The sequence below is a fragment of the Somniosus microcephalus genome, chromosome 25 (genome assembly GCF_052327205.1).
Source record: "Somniosus microcephalus isolate GS21.2 chromosome 25, FLI_Smic_1.0, whole genome shotgun sequence".
Taxonomy (NCBI): domain Eukaryota; kingdom Metazoa; phylum Chordata; class Chondrichthyes; order Squaliformes; family Somniosidae; genus Somniosus; species Somniosus microcephalus.
This window is the reverse complement of record NC_141011.1, coordinates 33577447-33604944: the sequence shown is the minus strand read 5'-3', so window position 1 is coordinate 33604944 and position 27498 is coordinate 33577447. Positions and strand designations below refer to the sequence as shown.

The 27498-nt window shown below is 49.8% G+C and overlaps 1 protein-coding gene across 3 annotated transcripts in view; it reads left to right on the top strand.

Annotated features, from left to right (window-relative positions):
* The first annotated feature begins 6 nt into the window (after positions 1–6).
* Positions 7–27498, top strand: part of LOC147100667 (tumor necrosis factor receptor superfamily member 25-like) — a 71599-nt gene continuing 44107 nt past the window's right edge. Inside the window, exons 1-3 of one of the 3 annotated variants that reach the window (XM_085967159.1) lie at positions 7–2514; positions 20495–20723; positions 24884–25012. In XM_085967159.1, the coding sequence (XP_085823285.1) occupies positions 2467–2514; positions 20495–20723; positions 24884–25012 (406 nt within the window). In that variant the 5' untranslated portion in view covers positions 7–2466. The other 2 variants (XM_085967160.1, XM_085967161.1) reach the window with 2 other exon arrangements.

Here is a 27498-nt window from a genome sequence, read left to right as displayed (position 1 = left end):
AACAGCGGGACCTGGAATTACGATGGACAGACTGGCATGGAACTTGAACTCTGATCTTCTGAGGCACCCGTCTCGCTCTCTGTGGAGCGTTCCTGCATGTGCTCAGAAAGGAACTGAGAATGTCGATGCTCGTGACCTATTACAGACTGAGCGATCAGTGGGCAGGGGTGCAACATGCGATCGGGATGCTTTGCACATGGACTCAGTGTTGCGGGGGCGAGGAAGTGTGTGTCAAGCTGGTGACTTGTCCCCGAGATCCCTGAGAATCAAAAATCCACCATATTATTTAGATCTGTAAAATCACCCAGCTATCAGCAGGACCTGGGCAGCCCACTCTGTGACGTGTGGCAATGAATAAGAACTAAACAATCGAGTTACATGTCATCTCCCCTCGCCCCACCTCTCCTCTCCTCCTCCTCTCCTGTCCCCTCCCCCTCCCGTCACCTCTCCCCCTCTCCCCACTTCCCATCTCCCACCCAACCCCCACCCCTCCCCTTCCCTTCTCCCCCTCCCCTCCCCTCGCTCCCCTTGTCTCATCACTTCCCCTTCCCCTCCTCCCCTTCCCGCTCCCCCTTCCCCCTCCCCTTTCCCCTTCGCCCCTCCCGCTCCCCTTTGCCCCTCCCGCTCCCCTTCGCCCCTCCCGCTCCCCTTCGCCCCTCCCGCTCCCCTTCGCCCCTCCCGCTCCCCTTCGCCCCTCCCGCTCCCCTTCGCCCCTCCCGCTCCCCTTCCCCTCTCCCGCTCCCCTTCCCCTCTCCCGCTCCCCTTCCCCTCTCCCGCTCCCCTTCCCCTCTCCCGCTGCTCTTCCCCTCTCCCGCTGCTCTTCCCCTCTCCCGCTCCCACTCCTCTTCCCCCTCCCCTCCTCTTCCCCCCTCCTCTCCTCTCCCCCTCCCCTCTCTCCTCTCCTCCTCCCCTCTCTCCTCTCCCCCTCTCTCCTCTCCCCTCTCTCCTCTCCCCTCTCCCCCTCTCTCCTCTCCCCTCTCCCCCTCTCTCCCTCCCCTTCCTTCCAGACAGCCACATGACTGAGCAAGGATTGGCACAACAACATGTGGCTGGGCAAACTATGTGCCCGTCTGTCTGTCCAATGGTCATAGTGCTGGTGGCGAACTGGAGAAGTGTCCCTACTGTGACTCTCAGTGGAGTATGGGACTTTGCAGCAGAGCGATGCTGCAAAGGACAGGTAGGTCACTGCCTCACCCCATGAGGTACTGAGTCCCGGGCTCCATTCTCAGTCTGTGCTGAGTTAGCTGGTCTCAGCTGGGCAGGCAGCAGGGAGTGTTACAATCCTCAGTGCCCCCCTGGTTTAGGGAAGGGAAATATCAGCCAGGGTTCCTGGTCCTGATCACCGTCCAGTGACTCCTGTTGAAGTCTGTGTGGACATTGCACTTGGTCCAAGTCACTGTTCAGGCTCACACAAGAAAATCTCCCCTCGCAGATTTCAAAACCAGAATACCCCCGCCCTCAGAGCCCCACCTCTGTACTGAGCCCCTCCCAGAATGAAAGCCTCTTCACCAAACCCGTTAGCTCCTCAGCAGGGTGAAAGCTGAGATTTTCCTGTGATTTGGAGACCATTGGATCTGTCGGTCTGCAGCTGCTGTTTGCTTTCCTTAAACCAGCAATAATGTTCTTTCCTTAATAATGTATAAAGTTTCATATTTATTAAGCTTTTGTGTTCATTTTATAATGTGTCTGTTCTGTTATTGAATATATTGCTGGCCATTTTTTCAGCATCCTCGCCACCCTCTACACATACTGCCTCTCCTCTCCGTTTGTATCTCTATGCCTTTCTCTCTCTTTCCATCTGCCTCTGTCACTCTCTCCTTGTCACACTTTGGTCTCTTTCTCTGCCTATCTCTTTCCCTCTATCTCTCACTCTCTCCCTGACGCTGTCACTATCTGTCCATTTCTCTCCATCTCCTTCCTTGTTTCTCCCTGCAGTTTCTCTGCCCCCTCTCACTCTCTCTCTCCACACCTCTCTGTGTCTGTGTATAAGTCTGTCCTGTCTGTTACTCTGCTATTCAATTCAATTCAATTCAATTCAAATGCTTTATTGGCATGAAAGTTTACAGGGAACCATATTGCCAAAGCTTACATAACAAAAAGTACAGTTTCTCTCTCTCTCTCTCCCTCTCCATCATACTTGTCACTCTCTGTCTTTGTCACTCTATCTGTCTCACTCTATCTCTCTATTCTTGTCCGTCAGTGTTTTTACCTCTCTCGGTCACTCTATCTCTAAGTCAATCTGCCTGTCTCTTTCTCTCTGGCACGGTCTCTTTAAGCGTCTCTGGTTGTGGTTCTGCCTGTTCCTGTTTCCTCCCCTGCACACACTGCCTGTTTCTCACAGTCATTTGAATCTCAGTGAGCGAATCGATTCAGTGAAGTGTTCTGAGAAGCGAGTGGGCCGGCTTCAAAAACGGCTTCACCGAGACTCTGAGAATCAGTCCAGGTGGAGCTGGAGCCCTCGGCACCATGAGGACCGGGCCCGGGAGGCAGAGCTGGGTGTGGATCAGAATCGGGGTGAGTTACTGAGGCTGAATAAGAAGCAGGAACTGGAGTAACAAGTTCAAATATAACTGGGAATGAACTCCAGGAGCAGGAACTGGGAGTTAGCGGTTTATATGTAAAACTGCCAAATTAGTTTTCATCACTTGGTTCAATTTTTAATTTGTTTCATCGCTTTTTATGAAGTGAAGCCTCCCGCCCCCCATTAATTCCTGCCTGCTGTGGGTGGGGATTAAAACTGGGGCGGGTTTTGTCGGTCACTGTCCCTTGAATTTGTTATGATGGACTTTGACACGGTTTACACAGCCCAGTCGCCCAATTATAAACGTTTCTCGAGAATTCGGCCACTTTAACTTGTCGCATTCCACTGATTATTTTAGTTTTTCGATTGCGGGGGGAGGGGTGGAATATGATTGAGATATTTTAATGCTGAGGTGGGGATGAAGTCGATGTGAAGAGCACAGGTTTAAAATCTAGAGAGAGAGAGAGAGCAGAATTCTTATCTCCTGGCAAACGGAAGTCCTTCAAAAAGGAGCTGCATCCGGGTCTGGCCGGGTCTGGGCAGAGGCTCCGAGTTCCTGGGCTCAAGCACAGAGCTGGAAATACTCCGTGGGGCGGATAGCCTCCTGGCAATGTCAGGTGGAATATTACAGACCCAAACAGTTCCGTTCATATCCGGCCAAGTTGTTTTAAAAACAGAAAGCCCAGATTTTATTACTTAAGGTGATTTGCTCTGGAACTGATTCCAAGTTGCGCCCCGCGAAGCCAACCTGGAAACCACATAACCTGCGGTGAGCGCCAGAGAAAGCCGAGTGATTAAAGTGAGACGATCACATTGGCAGCTGACTGGTCATTGGGTTCACTACTTCCCACCTTAATTGGGTCATGGTGGTTTAGTGAGCGCGTACAGTAACAAGAACTGCGGCTGGGTGTGAGTGTAGACCCCTGTCTCGGGGGGTGGGTGTGAGTGTAGGCCCCTGTCTCGGGGGGTGGGTGTGAGTGTAGACCCCTGTCTCGGGGGGTGGGTGTGAGTGTAGACCCCTGTCTCGGGGGCTCTGGGTGTAGACCCCTGTCTCGGGGGCTGGGTGTGAGTGTAGACCCCTGTCTCGGGGGCTGGGTGTGAGTGTTGACCCCTGTCTCGGGGGCTGGGTGTGAGTGTAGACCCCTGTCTCGGGGGCTCTGGGTGTAGACCCCTGTCTCGGGGGCTGGGTGTGATTGGCAAAACTACTTGAACAATCTACAGCACCCGGCCTCACCCTATATGAATCCAAGGTTAAATTCCTCCTCTATGCAGACGACCTGGTTCTGCTGTCACCTACTAAAGAGGGGCTACAGCAAAACCTAGACCTGCTGGAGTCGTACTGCCAGACTTGGGCCCTGACAATAAATCCCCAAAAAACCAAAGTCCTTGTGTTCCAGCAAAGATCCAAACATCAGGGACCCAAAATAAATTTCACAGTAGGAACAACCAAAACTGAACAAACCACTAACTACACATACTTGGGCTTAAAAATCAGTTCTACGGGAAACTTCAAACTGGCTGTGAATGAACTGAAAGAGAAAGCAAGAAGGGCTTTCTATGCCATCAAAAAATCAATCCAAATAGAAATCCCAATTAGCATTTGGCTCAAAATTTTCAAATCAGTAATTGAACCAATTGCACTCTATGGCAGTGAGGTATGGGGACCGCTAACTCAACAAGAATTTGCAAAATGGGACAAACACCCAATTGAGATCCTACATGCAGAATTCTGTAAAAGTATCCTCCGGACTCAAAGGAAAACAGTAAACAATGCATGCAGGGCGGAACTAGGCCAATATCCATTAATAATCACTATCCAAAAAAGAGCCACCAAATTTTGGAATCACCTACAAATGAGCAATCCCCAATGCTATCACTACGACGCCCTGAAATGCCAAGAGCTGACCATAAAGAAGAATACCCTCAGTCAACTAGTCCTGGGACTCAGTGAAGTAACTACTAACAATACTAACAATAACCAGCCCCAGGACAGTGACAGGGTAACACAAAGAATTCGACCCAACACAATCGTCGCTAAGCAAAAGGAAAAATATCTGACATATTGGGCAGAAACAACAAAAACCCAAAGCAAACTCAATTGCTACCTGGCCCTAAACAGACAATACAACATAGCTGATTACCTGACCATGGTAAAGGATAACAAACTGAGAAGAACCTTGACAAGGTACAGACTTAGCGAACATAGCCTAGCGATCGAAAAAGGCAGACACAGGCAGACCAGGCTGCCAAGAGAGGACAGGATATGCTCGCACTGCAGTCAGGGAGTGGTGGAGACAGAGATGCATTTCCTCACAGCTTGTGGAAAATATCAGGGCATCAGGGAGAATTTCTACCAAAAATTCTCACAAATATGCCCTGATTTCAGAAATCTGAATGACAACCAAAAACTCCCATTCCTACTGGGAGAGGAGAGAAGCTGTATAACACTGGCGGCACGCTATGTTACAGCTTGCCATGAACAGAGAGCCAACCAGTAAACTAAGAAAAGAATATATATAAACAATGCGAATGTATATTTATACACTCGGGGATATACCTGTTTATACACTGTATGAATAGAACTGCGTTTATGTGGTAAACCATAAATGTATTTTGATGCTTTGGCAACATAAGATGTAACTTATCATGCCAATAAAGCGATTTGAATTGTGAATTGTGAATTGAGTGTAGACCCCTGTCTCGGGGGCTCTGGGTGTAGACCCCTGTCTCGGGGGCTGGGTGTGAGTGTAGACCCCTGTCTCAGGGGCTGGGTGTGAGTGTAGACCCCTGTCTCGGGCTGGGTGTGAGTGTAGACCCCTGTCTCGGGGGCTGGGTGTGAGTGTAGACCCCTGTCTCGGGGCTGGGTGTGAGTGTAGACCCTTGTCTCGTGGGCTCTGGGTGTAGAGCCCTGTCTCGGGGGTGTGGGTGTGAGTGAAGCCCCCTGTCTCGGGGGATGGATGTGAGGACAGGCCCTTGTCTCGGGGGCTCTGGGTCTGAGGGCAGATCACTGTCTCAGGCTGTAGGCCCCTGGCTACGGCCTGTGTTTTATAAGCTGCCTGATTTATGCTCACATCCTTTGCTTGTTAGTTTTGCAATTCGAAACGAGTGGTATGGAAAATGTTTGTTTTTCAGAAACTGAGAAAACCCTGATTAAACAAACAGAAACTTGTGAGAAGTGTGAGGGGCAAACACGAATGGAACATGTTCAGATGACAGGTTACGGAGGAAAGTTTCAGACCGATGGTCTGATAGTAATGCTGTGTCTGCACATTTCCTCTGATCATTCGATTCACTCGCGGGGAGTTGGGGCTCCGGGGCGCAGTGCCCGCTGGGGACGAATGGCACAGTTCCCACACCAGGCAAGACTTAGCTTCCTACCATTCCCCATATGCTGAGATTCCACCATCGGCAGACAAGCATTTTCCCGGGGGGGAGAGGGGATGCAGCGGGGAGCTGGACTACTCACACTAACGGGAGACTGGGAGAATAGGAGAGAAATAAATAAAAACAAGGGGGGCTTTCAGCCTGAATGTAGAGCGGAGTCCATGAAACCGATCGTTTGGCAAATGTTTTATCAAAAGGAAAAACATACAAAACAAGAAAACGCCATTGGAGCTATCAGTCCCACTCTTTCTCCAGCCCATGTACCCTCTCACCGGCTCTACCCACCCACTTAATCTCCTGAGCTCCCATTGACCGATGCTTGGTGCCGGGAGTGACAGATTGTTGAATAGTTCCTGGCATTCCAGGATCCCGGTAATTCATGAACTATCCTGTCCGCATAAGGTGTGATCAGCGATTCATCCATAGAAACATAGAAGATAGGAGCAGGAGTAGGCCATTCGGCCCCTTGAGCCTGTTCCACCATTTAATGAGATCATGGCTGATCATCCAATTTCAGTACCCTGTCCCTGCTTTCTCCCCATATCCCTTGATCCCTTTAGCCTTAAGAAATATATCTAACTCCTTCTTGAATATATTTAATGAATTGGCCTCAACTGCCTTCTGTGGTAGAGAATTCCACAGGTTCACCACTCTCTGGGTAAAGAAATTCCTCCTCATCTCAGTCCTAAATGTCCTACCCCTTATCCTTAGACTGTGACCCCTGGTTCTGGACTCCCTCCGCCATCAGGAACATCCTTCCTGAATCTAGTCTGTCTAGTCCTGTTCGAATTTTATGTTTCAATGAGATCCCCTCTCATTCTTCTAAACTCTAGTGAATATATGCCTAATCGACCCAATCTCTCCTCATACGTCATTCCTGCCATCCCAGGTATCAGTCTGGTGAATCTTCACTGCACTCTCTCCATGGCAAGAACATCCTTCCTCAGATAAGGTGACCAAAACTGTACACAATACTCAAGGTGTGGTCTCACCAAGGCCCTGTACAACTGCAGCAAGACATCCAACGCGCAGTCCTGGTCCTGATCAGATATTTCCAACATTTGGACAGTTTGAGAGTGTACAGCTCATGTTCCTGAGATAACAACAGAAAATGCTGGAAAAACTCAGCAGGCCAGGCAACATCCGTGGGGAGAAAATAGAGTCAATGTTTCGGGTGAACCCTTTGTCAAGACTAAAGAGGCACAGGAAATGAAATAGATTAAGAGGCCAGGCTGGGAGAGAACAAAAGAGAAGAGACATTAAGAGGTATTCAAAATGAGACGAGATGGTGATAGGACTAGTGGAGACAAAAGACAGCTCTAGTCCTATCACCATCTCGTCTCGTTTTGAATACCTCTTAATGTCTCTTCTCTTTCTTCTCTCCCAGCCTGGCCTTTTAATCTATTTCATTTCCTGTGGCTCTTTAGTCTTGACAAAGGGGTTCGACCCGAAACGTTGACTCTATTTTCTCTCCATGGATGTTGTCTGGCCTGCTGAGTTTTTTCAGCATTTTCTGTTGTTATTTCGGATTTCCAGCATCTGCGGTATTTTGCTATTGTGCTCATGTTCCTGAGACCAGCCCTCAGTCTGTAAAATTATCTCATGTAAAACCTTGCTCTATAAATCCTGACCAACCTCTAACAAAACAGGACACTGCAGGGAAACTGCTGCTCGCAACGACAGACAGGACCTCCGGGGGATATCGGTCCCAGACCAAGGGCTTCCACTGAGGCCCGGGCAACTCACCATCTTTACCCAGTGATTCCCTGACCCCTCTCTCTTGGAATTAATTTCGCACGTCATTATTGAAGGTTTCAAAATTATGTAGGGAATTGGGAAAATGGATTGAGGCAAATAGTGTGCTGAGGTGAAGGGTCAATGTAGGAAGGAGTAAGAGGGCAGGTGGAACCTCTCTCCCCCTCCGCCCCAAGGGTTCATTGAATTGTGGGATATGTTACCGGGTAGGGAGAGTGAAGCAGCAAATGGGGTCAGGAGACAATTAAACGCAAAGACCTGGTCTGTCTTGTAGGAACCCATGTGAGGGGGCGAGGTGTGTTGCAGGATTCCATCATCTGAGGGTGTGTAGCAATTGTTGCTGCTTTAGACTGCCGTCTTTATAAACACAGTGGGCTAGTTGTGTAACGGTTAGTTTCCTCACATTCTGAAGGAGCTGTGTGTCAGTATTTACATAACTGGCTCCTGCACGCACTGCATCTGTGAAGCAAATAATGAACTTGCGCACCGCTGACTGATGCAGCCCACCATCCTGTTCACGATCTAAATATAACCCTGCACCAATTCACACTCACTGACAAGTTGGGTTTTCTCCTTTTTACGTTTCTAGTAAATATTTTGTACAAGTTCAGGGATGAAAAATAGATCAGGGATTGGGGTCCCTATCAAACACCCCCAGGTCAGGTACAACACGGGTTAGATACATCGACATGCTTCATCGATGACGAAGTCCAACACCGCCTTCAGCGTGCCAGTGCAGCCTTCGGTCGCCTGAGGAAGAGAGTGTTTGAAGACCAGGACCTCAAACCCAGCACCAAGCTCGTGGTCTACAGAGCAGTAGTGATACCCGCCCTCCTGTATGCCTCGGAGACCTGGACCATGTACAGCAGGCACCTCGAAGCACTGGAGAGGTAGCACCAACGCTGCCTCCGCAAGATCCTGCAAATCCATCGGCAGGATAGGCGCACCAATGTCAGTGTTCTCGCTCAGGCCAACATCCCCAACATCAAAGCTTTGACCACACTCGATCAGCTCCGATGGATGGGTCACATCGTCCGCATGCCCGATACGAGATTCCCAAAACAAGCGCTCTACTCGGAGCTCCGACAGGGCAAGAGAGCCCCAGGTGGGCAGAGGAAACGCTTCAAGGACACCCTCAAAGCCTCCTTGAAAAAGTGCAACATCCCCACCGACACCTGGGAATCCCTGGCCCAAGACCGCACAAAGTGGAGGAGAAGCATCCGGGAAGGCGCCGAACACCTCGAGTCTCTTTGCCGGGAGCAAGCGGAAGCCAAGCGCAGGCAGCGGAAGGAGCGCACGTCAACCCAAGCACCCCACCCACCCACCCCTTCAACCACCGTCTGCCCCACCTGTGACAGAGACTGTAGGTCCCGCATTGGACTAATCAGTCACCTGTGAACTCATTTTTAGTGTGGAAGCAAGTCATCCTCGGTTCCGAGGGACTGCCTAAGAAGAGAAGAGATACAGAGTAAAGCTCCCTCTACACTGTCCCATCAAACACTCCCAGGGCAGGTACAGCACGGGTTAGATACAGAGTAAAGCTCCCTCTACACTGTCCCATCAAACACTCCCAGGGCAGGTACAGCACGGGTTAGATACAGAGTAAAGCTCCCTCTACACTGTCCCATCAAACACTCCCAGGGCAGGTACAGAATGGGTTAGATACAGAGTAAAGCTCCCTCTACACTGTCCCATCAAACACTCCCAGGGCAGGAACAGCATGGGTTAGATACAGAGTAAAGCTCCCTCTACACTGTCCCATCAAACACTCCCAGGGCAGGAACAGCATAGGTTAGATACAGAGTAAAGCTCCCTCTACACTGTTCCATCAAGCACTCCCAGGGCAGGTACAGCACGGGTTAGATACAGAGTAAAGCTCCCTCTACACTGTCCCATCAAACACTCCCAGGGCAGGTACAGCACGGGTTAGATACAGAGTAAAGCTCCCTCTACACTGTCCCATCAAACACTCCCAGGGCAGGTACAGAATGGGTTAGATACAGAGTAAAGCTCCCTCTACACTGTCCCATCAAACACTCCCAGGGCAGGAACAGCATGGGTTAGATACAGAGTAAAGCTCCCTCTACACTGTCCCATCAAACACTCCCAGGGCAGGTACAGCATGGGTTAGATACAGAGTAAAGCTCCCTCTACACTGTCCCATCAAACACTCCCAGGGCAGGTACAGCATAGGTTAGATACAGAGTAAAGCTCCCTCTACACTGTCCCATCAAACACTCCCAGGGCAGATACAGCATGGGTTAGATACAGCGTAAAGCTCCTTCTACACTGTCCCATCAAACACTCCCAGGGCAGGTACAGCAAGGGTTAGATACAGAGTAAAGCTCAGTCGACAGCGCATCTGATCACCAGCTTTAGAAGAGTACCAGCTGTTGTGCCAGGCATCATTGTGTTTCAGTCTGAACTGGTAGTTTTATACTGTGTGCCCAGCCCTATTGGATAATGTGCTGGGATTGCTCACCACTTCAGTGTAAGACTCTTCCATTCATCAGACTGAGGACACTTTCATTCCACTGATTGGGGCAGGAATCGACCTCAGGATCCTGAGGTCATAGCTCTGTGTCTGAAACATGGTGCCGCTCGGCAAAGCTTCTTCCACAGCACCATCAAACCCATGACCTCTACCACCTAGAAGGACAAGGGCAGCAGGCGCATGGGAACACCACCACCTGCAAGTCACACAACATCCTAACTTGAAAATGTATCGTCGTTGCTGGGTCAAAGTCCTGGAAGCCCTCCCTAACAGCACTGTTGGGAGTACCTTCACCACACGTACTGCAGCGGTTCAAGAAGGCAGCTCACCACCACCTTCTCAAGGGCAACTAGGGATGAGCAATAACCCCCACATCCTGAGAATGAATTAAAAAAAACAAAGCCTAAAAGTGACCCATCACGCTGTGAAACCAGCGCATATGTAAATGACCTCGTCGTCTGGATTTGTGGGAGAGGGTTGAGTGAGGGGTAGGGTCGAGTTGAGGGCGAGAGTCAAGGTGATGGCGACAGTCGGAGTGAGGGTTGGAGGGTCAGGGTGAGGGCAGACTGGTGGGAGTTCTGGGGGAATGCGTTTGATAAAGGGATGGATGGGTTGACGTGTCTGATTTGAGCAGCCTCCTGTTTTCCATCACTTAGACCGCCCCCCCCCCCCCCGGGTTAATGTTCTACAGCCGATGGTCATCGAGATAACATCACGCAAACCAGCTTCCCTTATAGAAACTGCTCAGTTATACATGAGGCAGACACAGAGTGGGGGGCCAGTCTGTACTGTTATCCCATTCAGGACACTCCCATTGGCCTTACACTTGGGCTGGGAAGTCCTGATCCTCCTGGAGATCGACTGCAACGCCCACCATGGTTAATAGCTGGGTAACGCTCGCTGTTTAAACTCATGAACAATGGCTGGCATTCTAGAGCTGGACCCCTACGTGAGTCAGTGCCTGGAAGGGGAGGGGGAGGGGCTGCCGAGCAGCAACAGTGAGTCACTGTGCAGCAGGAGATTTCACAGGAACATCTCTGGTTGTGTGTGTGTGTGTGTGGAGATAAGGTTTCAGATAAAGTCCGTGCAAAGCCGCGTTGTGACAGGAACCCACGCTGGAAAGTGCTGCGACCTAGTTTATCGACAGTGTGTTAAGCTACTGTCTGTAGTTGGGATCATGATTCAGGGACTGCGCTTCACTGACCCGCCAGTACTGCTGTTTCCGGTTCAGCATGGCGGGACTGAGGGTTCCAGCTCATCAGGAGGAGGTGACTAGAGAGCGGGGTGGGGGAGCGGTTCTCACTGGACAAGAGATACATTTCCTCTTGTCTCCCCGACCCATGGTTCCACATGGAATAACCTTCAGTATCTCACCCAAGTGACCACTCATAATGTGTGAACCTTGGCAAAGGTGACAGGCTATTTGACCAAGGGTGGCACCACTGCCAGGCACGCTCCTGTTCTCACCCGAGGTTCATGGCCACATGTTTTCACAGAGTGAGCTCACTGGATCAGGAACAGAAAACCTGAAGTTTTCCACCTAATCCAATTCAGTTTTAGCCCCAAATGTCACACCGGATGAGATCAGCTAACTCAGCACAGGCCAGGGATGGAGCCTGGGCCTTTCCCGCTCTGTGTGGGGCTCGGTATTACACCGGGTGGTGCCTTTACCAAAGGAGATAGGATCTGAAGTTCAGTTGAAGATTCTCCATTTACAGATCTCAGTTGTAACAAATAGTCAATGGGAACTTGGAGGAGGAAACAGCTGATGTCCATGGAATGGGGAGAGTTCCTGGGCCGGGGGGGAGGAAAATGGGTTTCTGGGCCTGCGAAATTGGGAGAGTTCCTTGGCCGGGGGGGCGGGGGGGTAATGGTTTCTGGGCCGGAGTGACATCAGCCAAGGAATCGTCCTGTTTGCTGCAAACGCACTGAGGGCTGGGTCACAGGCTGCTCACTGCCAGGTTCTGCTTTGAACCCCAGAGTGACAGACCACCCCCCCAGAGTGACCCCCCCAGAGTGACAGACCCCCCAGAGTGAACCCCCCCAGAGTGACAGACCCCCCCCAGAGTGACAGACCCCCCCCAGAGTGACAGCCCTTCCCAGAGTGACCGACTCCCCAGAGTGACCGACCACCCCTAGAGTGACAGCCCTCCCCCCAGAGTGACAGCCCTCCCCGCAAAGTGACAGCCCTCCCCAGAGAGTGACAGACCCCCCAGAGTGATAGACACCCCCAGAGTGACAGACCCCCCAGAGTGATAGCCCCCCAGAGTGACAGCCCCCCCGAGTGACAGTCCCCCCAGAGTGACAGACCCCCCCAGAGTGACAGCCCCCCAAGTGACAGCCCCCCAGAGTGACAGACCCCCCCGAGTGACAGCCCCCCCGAGTGACAGCCCCCCCGAGTGACAGCCCCCCCAGAGTGACAGCCCCCCCAGAGTGACAGACCCCCCCAGAGTGACAGCCCCCCAGAGTGACAGCCCCCCCCCAGAGTGACAGCCCCCCACCAGAGTGACAGCCCCCGCAGAGAGACAGACCCCCCCAGAATGACAGACCCCCCAGAGTGACAGGCCCCCATCCCTCCCGAGTGACAGAATCTCCTTTCACCCCTCCCCCACCCCGACGGGTCACTGGTTGTGTATTAACCATTTTTAAAAAGCCATAGAAACATAGAAGATAGGAGCAGGAGTAGGCCATTCGGCCCCTCGAGCCAGTTCCGCCATTTAATGAGATCATGGCTGATCATCCAAATTCAGTACCTTGTCCCTACTTTCTCCCCATATCCCTTGATCCCTTTAGCCTTAAGAAATATATCTAACTCCTTCTTGAATATATTTAATGAATTGACCTCAACTGCCTTCTATCATAGAGAATTCCATAGGTTCACCACTCTCTGGGCGAAGAAATTCCTCCTCATCTCTGTCCTAAATGGCTTACCCCTTATCCTTAGCCTGTGACCCCTGGTTCTGGACTCTTCCGCCATCGGGAACAGCCTTCCTGCATCTAGTCTGTCTAGTCCTGTTCAAATTTTATAAGTTTCAATGAGATCCCCTCTCATTCTTCTAAACTCTAGCGAATATAAGCCTAATCGACCCAATCTCTCTTCATACGTCATTCCTGCCATTCCAGGTATCAGTCTGGTGAATCTTCGCTGCACTCCCTCCATGGCAAGAACATCCTTCCTCAGATAAGGTGACCAAAACTGCACACAATACTCAAGGTGTGGTCTCACCAAGGCCCTGTACAACTGCAGCAAGACATACCATTTGCCTTCTTAACCGCCTGCTGCACCTGCATGCTTACCTTCAGCGACTGGTGCACAAGGACACCCAGGTCTCGTTGCATTTCCCCTTTTCCCAATCTATTGCCATTCAGATAATAATCTGCCTTCCTGTTTTTGCCGCCAAAGTGGATAACCTTGCATTTATCCACATTATACTGCATCTGCCCAATCACCCAACCTGTCCAAATCATACTGGAGTTTCTCGGCATCCTCCTCACAGCACACATGCCCACCTGCTTTGTGTCGTCTGCAAACTTGGAGGCATTACATCTAGTCCCCTCGTCTAGATCATTAATATGTATTGTGAATAGCTGGGGTCCTAGCACCGATCCCTGCGGTACCCCACTAGTCACTGTCTGCCACTCGGAAAAAGACCCATTTATTCCAACTCTTTGCATCTTTTATAATGGACTCTAGCATTTTTCCCACTACCGATGTCAGGCTTACCGGTCTATAATTCCCCATTTTCTCTCTACCACCTTTTTAAAATATTGGGGTTACATTAGCTACCCTCCAATCCATGGGAACTGTTCCAGAGTCTATAGAATTTTGGAAGATGACCAGCAATGTATCTACTATTTCTAGGGCCACTTCCTTAAGTACCCTAGGATGTAGATTATCAGGCCCTGGGGATTTATCAGCCTTCAATCCCGTCAATTTCCCTAACACCATTTCCCTACAAATACTGATTTCATTCAATTCCTCCGTCTCATTAGACCCTATGTTCCCCAACATCTCTGGGAGTTTATTTGTGTCCTCCTTTGTGAAGACAGAACCAAAGTATGTATTTAATTGGTCAGCCATTTCTTTGTTCCCCATTATAAATTCCCCTGATTCTGACAGCAAGGGACCTACGCTTGACTTCACCAATCTTTTTCTCTTCACATATCTATAGAAGCTTTTACAGTCAGTTTTTATGTTCCCTGCAAGCTTACTCACATACTCTATTTTCCCCCTCTTAATTAATCCCTTTGTCCTCCTTTGCTGAATCCTAAACTGCTCCCAATCCTCAGGTTTGCTGCTTTTACTGGCCAATTTATATGTCCTCTCCTTGGATCTTATGATTTCCCTTGTTAGCCACGGTTGAGTCACCTTTTTTGTTTTATTTTTATGCCAAACAGGGAGGAACAAATTCTGTCGTTCATCCATGCGATCTTTAAATGTTTGCCATTACCTGTCCACCATCAACCCTTTAAGTAACATTCCCCAATCCATCCTAGCCAATTCGCGCTTCATACCATCGTAGTTTCCTTTACTTAAATTCAGGTCCCTAGTCTCTGAGTCAACTACTTCACTCTCCATCTTAATGAAGAATTCTATCATATTATGATCGCTCCTCCCCAAGGGGCCTCGCACAACAAGATTGCTCATTAATCCTTTCTCATTACATAATACCCAGCCTAAGATGGCCTGATCTCTAATTGGTTCCTCGACATATTGGTCCAGGAAACCATCCCGTATACACTCTAGGAATTCCTCCTCCACGGTATTGTTACTAATTTGGTTAGCCCAATCTATATGTAGATTAAAGTCACCCATGATAACTGCTGTGCCCTTATTGCATGTGTCTCTAATTTCCCGTTTAATGCCATCCCCAACCTCAGCATTACCGTTTGGGCGTCTGTATACAACTCCCACTAACGTTTTCTGCCCCTTGGTATTTCTCAGCTCTACCCATGCAGATTCCACATCATCAGAGCTAATATCCTTCCTTACTATTGTGTTAATCTCCTCTTTAACCAGCAATGCTACCCCACCTCCTTTTCCTTTTTGCCTGTCCTTCCTGAATATTGAATACCCATGGATGTTGAATTCCCAGCCTTGGTCACCCTGGAGCCATGTCTCCGTAATCCCAATTATATCATATCTGTTTGCATCTATTTGCACAGCTAATTCATCCACCTTATTACGAATGCTCCTCGCATTAAGACACAAAGCCTTCAGGCTTGTTTTTTTAACACTCTTAGTCCTTTTAGAATTATTATTTACTGTGGCCCTGATTGATTTACACCCTTGATTTCTCTGCCTTCCACTTTTGCTTTTCTCCTTCTTGTCTTTTGCTTCTATCTTTGCTTCCTTTTCCTCTGTCTCCCTGCACAGGTTCCCAACCCCCTGCCATTTTAGTTTAAACCCTCCCCAACAGCACTCGCAAACACTCCCCCTAGGACATCGGTCCTGGTCCTGCCCAGGTGCAAACCGTCCAGTTTGTACTGGTCCCACCTCCCCCAGAACTGGTTCCAATGTCCCAGGAATTTGAATCCCTCCCCCTTGCACCATTCCTCTAGCCACATATTCATCTGAAATATCCTTCTATTTCTACTCTGATTAGCACGTGGCACTGGTAGCAATCCTCAGATTACTACCTTTGAGGTCCTATTTTTTAATTTACCTCCTAACTTCCTATATTCAGCTTTTAGGACCTCATCCTGTTTTTTACCTATATCGTTGGTACCTATATGCACCACAACAACTGGCTGTTCACCCTCCCCCTCTAGAATGCCCTGCAGCCGCTCCGAGACATCCTTGACTGTTGCACCAGGGAGGCAACATACCATCCTGGAGTCTCGTTTGCGGCCGCAGAAACGCCTATCTATTCCCCTTACAATAGAATCCCCTATCACTATAGGTCTCTCGCTTGTTTTCCTCCCGTCCTGTGCAGCAGAACCACCTATGGTGCCAGCAAGTTGGCTGCTGCTGCCTTCCCCCAATAAGCCATCTCCCCCAACAATATCCAAAGTGGTATATCTGTTTGAGAGGGGGATGGCCACAGGGGACCCCTGCACTACCTGCCTGCGCTTACTACTCTGCCTGGCGGTCACCCATTCCCTTCCTGCCTGTGCAGCCTTTACCTGCGGTGCGACCAAATCCCTAAACATGCTATCCATGATGTCCTCAGCATCGCAAATGCTCCAGTATGTATCCATTCACAGCTCCAGTGCCACAATGACTGATTATGCACAAAGAATTGAAACTATGTCCTATATTTTGTTAATTTAATGTGGGAGGAGTGAAGGAGTTATAAAGACAAACAAAATGGGGTTAAAAATTGACGGCAGAACTGGAAACATTAAAAGGAATATTACTGGGATCAGTGATGTGAATATTATAAGAAATGGTTTAGGGAAAAGCACTGGGAACAACACTGGGATTTGGGTTATAAAGAAAGAAAGACTTGCATTTATTCACGCCCTCAGGGCATCCCAAAGAGCTTTACAGTCGATGAATCCTTGAATCATAGAATGTTACAGCACAGAAGGAGGCCATTCGGCCCATCGAGCCCGTGCTGGCTCTCTGCAAGAGCACTTCAGCTAGTCTCACTCCCCCGCCCTTTCCCTGTAGCACTGCAAAAAAAAATTCTTCAGCTACTTATCCAATTCCCTTTTGAAAGCCACGATTGAATCTGCCTCCACCACCCTTTCAGGCAGCGCATTCCAGATCATAACCACTCGCTGCGTAAAAAAAGTTTTCCCTCATGTCTCCTTTGGTTCTTCTACCAATCACCTTAAATCTGTATCCTCTGGTTCTCGACCCTTCCACCAATGGGAACAGTTTCCCTCTATGTACTCTGTCCAGACCCCTCATGATTTTGAACTCCTCTATCAAATCTCCTCTCAAACTTCTCTGCTCTGAGGAGAACAACCCCAGCTTCTCCAGTTTATCCACATAACTGAAGTCCCTCATCCCTGGAATCATTCTTGTAAATCCTTTCTGCACCCTCTCTAAGGCCATCACATCCTTCCTAAAGTGCGGTGCCCAGAATTGGACACAAGACTCCAGTTGAATCTGAACCAGTGTTTTATACAGGTTCATCATAACTTCCTTGCTTTTGTACTTTATGCCTCTATTTAAGAAGCTCAGTATCCTGTATGCTTTTTTAACCGCTTTATTAACCTGCTCTGCCACCTTCAATGATTTGTGCACATATACCCCCAGGTCTCTCTGTTCATGCACCCACTTTAGGATTGTACCCTTTAGTTTATATTGCCTCTCCTCATTCTTCCTATCAAAATGTATCACTACCAAAAGTAAATGAGGTACTTTTGAAGTGTAGTCACTGTTTTAATGTAGGAGACACAGCCGTCATTTTGCACACAACAAGTTCCCCCAAGCTCCCACAAGCAGCAATGTTTAGGCGTTGGTTGAGGGATTAATATTATCCAGGACACCACGGAGAACTCCCCTGCTCTTCTTCAAATAGTGTCCTGGGATCTTTTACGTCCACCAGACAGTGCCTCGGTTTAACATCTCATCCGAAAGACGGCCCCTCCGACAGTGCAGCACTCCCTCAGTACTGCCCCTCCAACAAAGAAGCACTCCCTCAGCACTGCCCCTCCGACAGTGCACCTCTCCCTCAGTACTGCCCCTCCGACAGTGCAGCGCTCCCTCAGTACTGCCCCTCCGACAGTGCAGCGCTCCCTCAGTACTGCCCCTCCGACAGAGCAGCAGTCCCTCAGTACTGCCCCTCCAACAAAGAAGCACTCCCTCAGTACTGCCCCTCTGACAGTGCACCTCTCCCTCAGTACTGCCCTCTGACAGAGAAGCACTCCCTCAGTACTGCCCCTCCGACAGTGCAGCGCTCCCTCAGTACTGCCCCTCCGATATTGCAGCACTCCCTCAGCACTGCCCCTCCGACAGTGCAGCGCTCCCTCAGTACTGCCCGTCCGATATTGCAGCACTCCCTCAGTACTGCCCCTCTGACAGTGCAGCGCTCCGTCAGTACTGCCCCTCTGACAGAGCAGCACTCCCTCAGTACAGCCCCTCTGACAGTGCAGCACTTCCTCAGTACTGCCCCTCCAACAGTGCAGCACTCCCTCAGTATTGCCCCTCTGACAGAGAAGCACTCCCTCAGTACTGCCCCTCCGACCAGTGCAGCACTCCCTCAATACTGCCCCTCCAACAGAGAAGCACTTCCTCAGTTCTGCCCCTCCGACAGTGCAGCACTCCCTCAGCACTGCCCCTCCGACAGTGCAGCGCTCCCTCAGCACTGCCCCTTCGACAGAGTAGCACTCACTCAGTACTGCCCCTCCGACAGTGCAGCGCTCCCTCAGTACTGCCCCTCCGATATTGCAGCACTCCCTCAGTACTAAACCTTCGACAGAGTAGCACTCACTCAGTACTGCCCCTCTGTCAGAGCAGCACTCCCTCAGTACTGCCCCTCTGTCAGAGCAGCACTCCCTCAGTACTGCCCCTCCGACGGTGCAGCACTCCCTTAGCACTGCACTGGGAATGTCAACCTGGAGTACATACTTGAGTGGCGGAAGTGAGACTTGAACCTACAACCGTTGACTCAGATGTAAGCGTGCTACCAATGAGCTACGGGATTGATGAGTAAGTGATACGGAGTTACTGTGACCGCGGTTTGTGCTACACTCTGACACGGACTGTGCTTCCCTCCCAGTGACGCAGCCCCTTACGTTTTTCGTGCTGGCGTTTTTCAATTAGCTGACCAGTCCAAATATCGGGTGATTTTACTACCGGTAAATTGACAGTCTGGGCATTGCAGGGAGCTGTTACGCGCCACGCAGGCTGTGGAAATAGTGGGGGATTTCCAGCAAGCAGTCAGAGGCTTCCAGAGAGACAGAGTATGGGCTGTGCCCACATACTCTCGCTCTCCGACATCACTTCCTCTCCATTGACAGGGCACCAATTATGCAGTGGAGGTAAATCGAGCGGAGGTGTGATGCACAGCTAGTGTTTCCGAACTGAGCTCGTCAGCTTTCATTCAGCACTTCTCAGAAATTGTATTACGGGGAAGGGAAGTTAAACTATCTCCCCAGTAACTCACAGAAATCTAGTTCGGTATTTCTAGAAACCAGTTAGCAGGGCTTGAGGCACTGGATAACTGCTCCGGTGATGTGATGGAGAAGCGGCTGTGGAGACTGAAGCTGACTGTGTACTCCCTATAAAATCAAAATAACGTATTCTCTGGCTCAACCTCTCTTCCCTTTAATAAAGGGAAAGCTTTTGACCATTCGCTGCTCATGATGTGGTCTCCTCTACATTGGGGAGACCAAACGCAGGTTGGGTGACCACTTTGCGGAACACCTCCGTTCAGCCTGTAAGGGTGACCCCGAGCTTCCGGTTGCCTGTCATTTTAATTCAACGCCCCACTCCCACTCGGACCTCACCGTCCTCGGCCTCTTGCATTGTTCCACGGAAGCTCACCGTAAACTCGAGGAACAGCACCTCATCTTCCGATTAGGCACTTTACAGCCTTCTGGACTCAACATAGAGTTCAACAATTTCAGATCATATCCTCGGCCCCTATTACATTTTTACTTATATTTTTTATCCACACCTTTTTGCCTTCCCCCCCGTTTTTTTTTCCTCTCTACCACATGGCAGCTGTCTCCCATTCTGCCAGCACATTTCACACCTAATCTAGAGCCGTCTTTTGTCTCCACTAGTCTGATCACCATCTCGTCTCATTTTGAATACCTCTTAATGTCTCTTCTCTTTTGTTCTCCCTCAGCCTCGCCTCTTAATCCATTTCATTTCCTGTGCTTCTTTAGTCTTGACAAAGGGTTTTCACCCGAAACGTTGACTCTATTTTCTCCCCACGGATGTTGCCTGGCCTGCTGAGTTTTTCCAGCATTTTCTGTTGTTATTTCAAAGCTTTTGACCAAATGCAGTGCATGTGACATCCTGGTCACCAACCCATGGCACCACTGCCTTATAAATGGGGCCAGGGGAGCCAGTGAGTGGGGGGAGGAGAGGAGCAGGATGGAGGGAGGAAGACCAACCGGGGTAAATGGGGTGGAGCCGAGTGGGGGGTAAATGGGGTGGCGAGATGAGCCAGAGTAAATGGGATGAGTGGGGGCAAGGACATTCATCCTGTGCTCAAAGGGGAATATGATGCTTCGGGTGAGAGTCACGTACGTGAACATATCTGGCCATTTCCTCTCTAACAACAGGATTGCTGAGAGACCAGTGGTGGAGAACAATCCTCTATTTATTTCCAGTTTTCTCCTGTAGATTAGCTGGGAGTACAGGTACAAGTATTCCCGGATTTCTTGTGATAATGAAGAATTGCAGACTAACACTCGCATTCTCCAATTCCCAGCTTTGTGCTGTGATATCTGCTTCAGGAACCTTCAGTCATTCGACAGCCGGTGACCCCTGGGGTCTGTCGCGAGCAGGAAGGAACATGACGAGGATCACCGGGGAGCCCAGGCAACTGGGAATTCAGGAAGATGGAGTCCGGAGACGAGGGAAAAGAGACAGCGAGGGTTGCCCAAACAACCAGTATCAGGATAAGGAAACATTACTCTGCTGCAGGAAGTGCCCAGCGGGTGGGTCCCCTCAGTACTCTACTGTGCCCCCTGTAGAATCATAGAATGATACAGCACAGGAGGAGGTCATTTGGCCCATTGTGTCTGCTGGCTTTTTGAAAGAGCTGTCCAAGTAGTCCCACTCCCTGCTCTTTCCCCATAGTCCTGTAACTTTTTCCCCTTCCAGTATTTATCCAATTCCCTTTTGAAAGTTATTATTGAATCTGCGTCCACCACCCTTTCAGATCACAACTCACTGCTTAATTTTTTTCCCACATGTCGCCTCTAGTTCTTTTGCCAATTACCCTAAATCTGTGTCCCCTGGTTACCGACCCTTCTGCCACTGGAAACAATTTCTCCTTATTTTCTCCAACAAAACCCCTCATGATTCTGAACACTTCAATCAAATCTCCTCTTAACCTCTGCTCTAAGGAGAACAGCCCTAGCTTGTCCAGTCTCTCATCATAACTGAAGTCTTTCATCCCTGGTACCATTCCAGTAAATGTCCTCTGCACCCTCTCTAAGGTCTTGACCTCCTTCCTAAAGTGTGGTGCCCAGAATTGGACACAATACTCCAGCTGGGGCCTAACCAGTGATTTATAAAGGTTTAACATAACTTCCTTACTTTTGTACTCTATTCCTCTATTTATAAAGCCAGGGATCCCGTATGCCTTTTGAACAGCCTTCTCAATTTGTCCTGCCACCTTCAAAGACATACACCCCCAGGTCTCTTTGTTCCTGCACCCCCTTTAAAATTGTACCATTTAGTTTATATTGCCTCGCCTCATTCCTTCCAAAATAAATCACTTCACACTTCTCTGCATTAAATTTCATCTGCCACGTGTTTGCCCATTTCACCAGTCTGTCTATGTCCTTCTGAAGTCTGTTACTATCCTCCTCATTGTTTCCTACATTTCCACGTTTTGTGTCTTCTGCAAACTTTGAAATTATGCCCTGTATACCCAAGTCCAGGTCATTAATATTATATCAAAAAGAGCAGTGGTCCTAATACCAACCCCTGGGGAACATCACTGTATACGTCCCTCCAGTCCGAAAAACAGCCATTCACCCAAACTCTCTGTTTTCTATCCCTTAGCCGATGTTGTATCCATGCTGCTACTGCTCCTTTTACCCCATGGGCTTCAATTTTGCTAACGCCTTTTGAAAGTCCATATACACAACATCAACTGCACTGCCCTCGTCAACCCTCTCCGTTAATTCATCAAAGAACTCAATCAAGTTAGTCAAACATGATTTACCTTTAACAAATTTGCTGGCATTCATTTATTAACCCAGATTTTTCCAAGTGCCAATTAATTTTGTCCCGGATTATTGTCTCTAAAAGTTTCCTCACCACTGACATTAGGCTGACTGGCCCTCTCCCCTTTTTTGAACAGGTGTATAACATTTGCAATCCTCCAGTCCTCTGGCACCACTCCCATATCTAAGGAGGATTGGAAGATTGTGGCCAGAGCCTCTGCAATTTCCACCTTTACTTCCCTCAGAAACCTAGGATGCATCCCATCCAGTCAGGTGACTTTTCTACTTTGAGCGCTGCCAACCTTTTAAGTACCTCCTCTATCTATTTTTACCCAATCCAATTTCTCTACTACCTTCTCCTTTACTGTGACATTGGCAGCATCCTCTTCTCTAGTGAAGGCAGATACAAAGTCTTCATTTAGTACCTCAGTCATCCCTCTGCCTCCACACCTATACCTGTACCCCCTTTATACCCTGTGTCCCCTCTATACCCTGTACCCACTCTATACCCTGTGTCCCCTCTATACCCTGTGTCCCCTCTATACCCTGTGTCCCCTCTATACCCTGTGTCCCCTCTATACCCTGTGTCCCCTCTATACCCTGTGTCCCCTCTATACCCTGTACCCCCTCTATACCCTGTACCCCCTCTATACCCTGTGTCCCCTCTATACCCTGTGTCCCCTCTATACCCTGTACCCCCTCTATACCTGTACCCCCTCTATACCCTGTACCCTCTCTATACCCTGTGTCCCCTCTATACCCTGTGTCCCCTCTATACCCTGTGTCCCCTCTATACCCTGTACCCCCTCTATACCCTGTACCCCCTCTATACCCTGTACCCTCTCTATACCGTGTCCCCTCTATACACTGCGCCTTTCTATACCCTGTACCCCCTCTATACCCTGTGTCCCCTCTATACCCTGTACCTTTCTATACCCTGTGTCCCCTCTATACCCTGTGCCTTTCTATACCCTGTGTCCCCTCTATACCCTGTACCCCCTCTATACCCTGTACCCCCTCTATACCCTGTACCCCCTCTATACCTGTACCCCCTCTATACCCTGTATCCCCTCTATACCCTGTGACCCCTCTATACCCTGTACCTTTCTATACCCTGTGTCCCCTCTATACCTTGTACCTTTCTATACCCTGTGTCCCCTCTATACCCTGTGTCCCCTCTATACCCCGTGTCCCCTCTATACCCTGTACCCCCTCTATACCCTGTACCTTTCTATACCCTGTACCCTCTCTATACCCTGTGTCCCCTCTATACCCTGTACCTTTCTATACCCTGTGTCCACTCTATACCCTGCGCCTTTCTATACCCTGTACCTTTCTATACCCTGTGTCCCCTCTATACCCTGTGTCCCCTATATACCCTGTACCTTTCTATACCCTGTACCCTCTCTATACCCTGTGTCCCCTCTATACCCTGTACCTTTCTATACCCTGTGTCCACTCTATACCCTGTGCCTTTCTATACCCTGTGCCTTTCTATACCCTGCGCCTTTCTATACCCTGTACCCCCTCTATACCCTGTGTCCCCTCTATACCTTGGACCTTTCTATACCCTGTACCCTCTCTATACCCTGTGTCCCCTCTATACCCTGTACCTTTCTATACCCTGTGTCCCCTCTATACCCTGTACCTTTCTATACCCTGTGTCCCCTCTATACCCTGTACCTTTCTATACCCTGTACCTTTCTATACCCTGTGTCCCCTCTATACCCTGCGCCTTTCTATACCCTGTGTCCACTCTATACCCTGTACCTTTCTATACCCTGTACCCTCTCTATACCCTGTGTCCCCTCTATACCCTGTACCTTTCTATACCCTGTGTCCCCTCTATACCCTGTGTCCCCTCTATACCCTGTACCTTTCTATACCCTGTGTCCACTCTATACCCTGCGCCTTTCTATACCCTGTACCTTTCTATACCCTGTGTCCCCTATATACCCTGTACCTTTCTATACCCTGTACCCTCTCTATACCCTGTGTCCCCTCTATACCCTGTACCTTTCTATACCCTGTGTCCACTCTATACCCTGTGCCTTTCTATACCCTGTGCCTTTCTATACCCTGCGCCTTTCTATACCCTGTACCCCCTCTATACCCTGTGTCCCCTCTATACCTTGGACCTTTCTATACCCTGTACCCTCTCTATACCCTGTGTCCCCTCTATACCCTGTACCTTTCTATACCCTGTGTCCCCTCTATACCCTGTACCTTTCTATACCCTGTGTCCCCTCTATACCCTGTACCTTTCTATACCCTGTGTCCCCTCTATACCCTGCGCCTTTCTATACCCTGTGTCCACTCTATACCCTGTACCTTTCTATACCCTGTACCCTCTCTATACCCTGTGTCCCCTCTGTACCCTGTACCTTTCTATACCCTGTGTCCCCTCTATACCCTGCGCCTTTCTATACCCTGTGTCCACTCTATACCCTGTACCTTTCTATACCCTGTACCCTCTCTATACCCTGTGTCCCCTCTATACCTGTACCCTCTCTATACCCTGTGTCCCCTCTATACCCTGCGCCTTTCTATACCCTGTGTCCACTCTATACCCTGTACCTTTCTATACCCTGTACCCTCTCTATACCCTGTGTCCCCTCTATACCTGTACCCTCTCTATACCCTGTGTCCCCTCTATACCCTGTACCTTTCTATACCCTGTGTCCCCTCTATACCCTGTACCTTTCTATACCCTGTGTCCCCTCTATACCCTGTGTCCCCTCTATACCCTGTACCTTTCTATACCGTGTGTCCCTATATACCCACTCTCTGTGTGGATTCATCCTTTTATACCCCTCTGGGATTGCCGATCAGTGGGGGGAACAGGCGTGTTTCTGTTGGAGAAGTGTGGGATGGTTAATGATGAAACAGTCTCTGACTGCGATGGGTTTGATATTTTCCAGGTTCCTATGTAGAATCCTCGTGCAAGCGGAACGGTGAGCTGCCACTTTGCCAGCCTTGCCCGAGGGGCACTTACCTCGCCTTTGAGAATTACGTCTCTAAGTGTCAGAGCTGCACCCTGTGTGATAAAGGTAAGTGAGCCCAACTCTCCCAATCAGCTCCTCAACCCAGCCCAGTCACTGGGCTCAGACGGTGAAGTCCCCCCCCAGCACTGTGTTTCGCTCAAGTGTCGCTCTGCTGTCACTCTCCACAAACATTTTAGTTAAAAACAATCTGTATCTATCTCTCTCACTCTATATCTCACTCATTCTTTGTATCTGTCTCTCGCTCTGTCTCTCTCTGTATTTCTCTCTCGGGGGAAATTTTTCGGGAGGTCAGCGGGCGCGTTCGGTGGCAGGTCGGGTGGGAAAAAAAAAAATTTTGACAGCGGGTCGGGAACTCGCTGTCAACCCGCCGCCACACAATTTTCCCAGATGTTGGTTCTGTCAACTCTGAACAGACCCGACATGCAGTGGCAGGGGAGGCAATTCAGGTCATTATGACCTTGTTAAGAGCCACCTAAAAAGTATTTTGAGCTCACCTTTAAATTTTACGAGGTTGCCCACGGGGTCCACGTCAGGTAAGCAGGTCGGGAGTTAACAGGTGCAAATGTGCTATAAAAGCTCCCAACTCATAGCTGTTCACTTTCCAAGCTCAGAAGCTGTTGCTTACTGCATTTGGAAGACAGATTGAGCTTTATGCAGGTTGCAAGTGTTTGGAGTAAACTCTCTATCCAGTGTCACCTCATTGGAACAACTTCTATCAACATTGACAGATCGCTTCTGTTATCTCAAGTTCACCTGCCATCTATTACATCAGCATCGGTGCCCTTGAAACTCTCTCACCTTGGTCCTCAGAATCCCGCCATGATCAGCCCCAACACCAGCAGCACCAACAACAACACCAACCTTCTCCGCAATCAACTGATGCTGCACAGGACACAGGGCATCGGCACCTAACCACATTGCTGCCCGGGAAGTCAGGGATGGCCTCACCATGGCCAGATTTACTTCACTTGACGCTGTACACCCTGGCTGCCACATAATGCGCCAGGTTGGCACCACCCCACACCAACACCAAAAAGCATCCCTACAATGCTCAAGCCATTCCTTTTACACTCATCACCATTGCGGGCAATACCGTTATGTCTAACCATTCACTGCAACTCACTAAGCCACTTCTAAAGGTGCACACAAATCTGTCCAAGAATGCAAAGTGTTGAAAATAAAGATTTCGATCTTTGACAGCACATTAACAGAAACTTCACATGAACATTGGCAAAAACACACAAGTGCCTACCCTTGTTGTTAGTTGGTATGATTGGACTAGGATGAGGGTGAGTGTGAGGGGTGGCTAGTGAGATAGGGAAGTGATAATGTAGATAGAGAGGGATGGGTGCAAGGTAAGTTGGTGTGAGTAAGGATGTGCAGGAGTAGGGTAGGGAAGGCAGAGTGATGGGGATGTGATGAGTGGCACAGCAGGATGAAGTTGAGTGTGGCTTTGCAGTAATATTTCGTGATCTACTGAGATCATTGAAAGGTTTGCGCCACTGCAGCCTGGTCCTCCTGATGACATCCCTGCTTTTTCCCTCCTGTGCAATGTGCAACCAAGCTGTGTTGATCTCCTGGGGAGGTCTCTTTCACCCATTGGAAGGGAAGAGTGTAATGTATATACCTTTAAGGGGGGGAACTATGTTTTACAGCTCATGTATACTGCAGTACCGGCAGTGACCACACCTGTATATAACACTGAGTAGTAATCTGTACAGATCAGTTGCAGTCTGAGCCACGTTGAGTAAACACCGTTGTACCGTTCTCCGCAGTCTGTGTCTCATTATACACGGACATAACATTGGCGATGAGGCAGGTTCAAACCTACCTGCAACTCTGCATCACCTCCCGGGGATTCGTTCCTGGAGATCAGTGGATTGGAGGTCAAGGCCAGAGACTCGGGCGTCGACCACGGGCAACCGCCCAGTCATCCAGCAGAGACTCGAGAATTGCGGGGGAGGCTGTCGAGAGCCAGGCTTGGCTTTCCAGTCGAGGTGGTCCAGCAAAACGGGCTGGCAACAGGTAGTGCGCAGAACCTTCCCGGACAGCAGCGGGCTAGAGCCCGACCGAGCGGCACAGCAAAGGGCCGAGCAGCGTCGACGGGGGAGAGAGAGGGCAGAGCGCACAGGGCGCAGCCGGTGTTCAGGGGCCGAGCAGCGTCGGAGAGAGGGAGAGAGAGACGCGCAGAAACCCGCGAGGCGCCGCCATTGCCATGAGGACCGCCGAGAGCGGCGTTGGCAGCAGCGCAGGAGAAGCGTGCGAAACCTACAGGGCGCCGCCATTGCCACGAGAACCGCCAGGAGCGGCATCGGCAGCAGCAGGGGAGGAAGGAAAGCGTGGGAGACGCCATTTTAAGCCATTGGGAGACGCCATTGTAAACCACACCCAAAATGCCGAAGAGTGGCAGTATCACCGCATTTGACAATGAAGTCGAAGATTGGACTACATATGTCGAACGAATAGAGGTATACTGCAAGGCAAATGGGGTGTCAGATGACAAGAAAGCGTCGGTATTGTTAAATTTAATG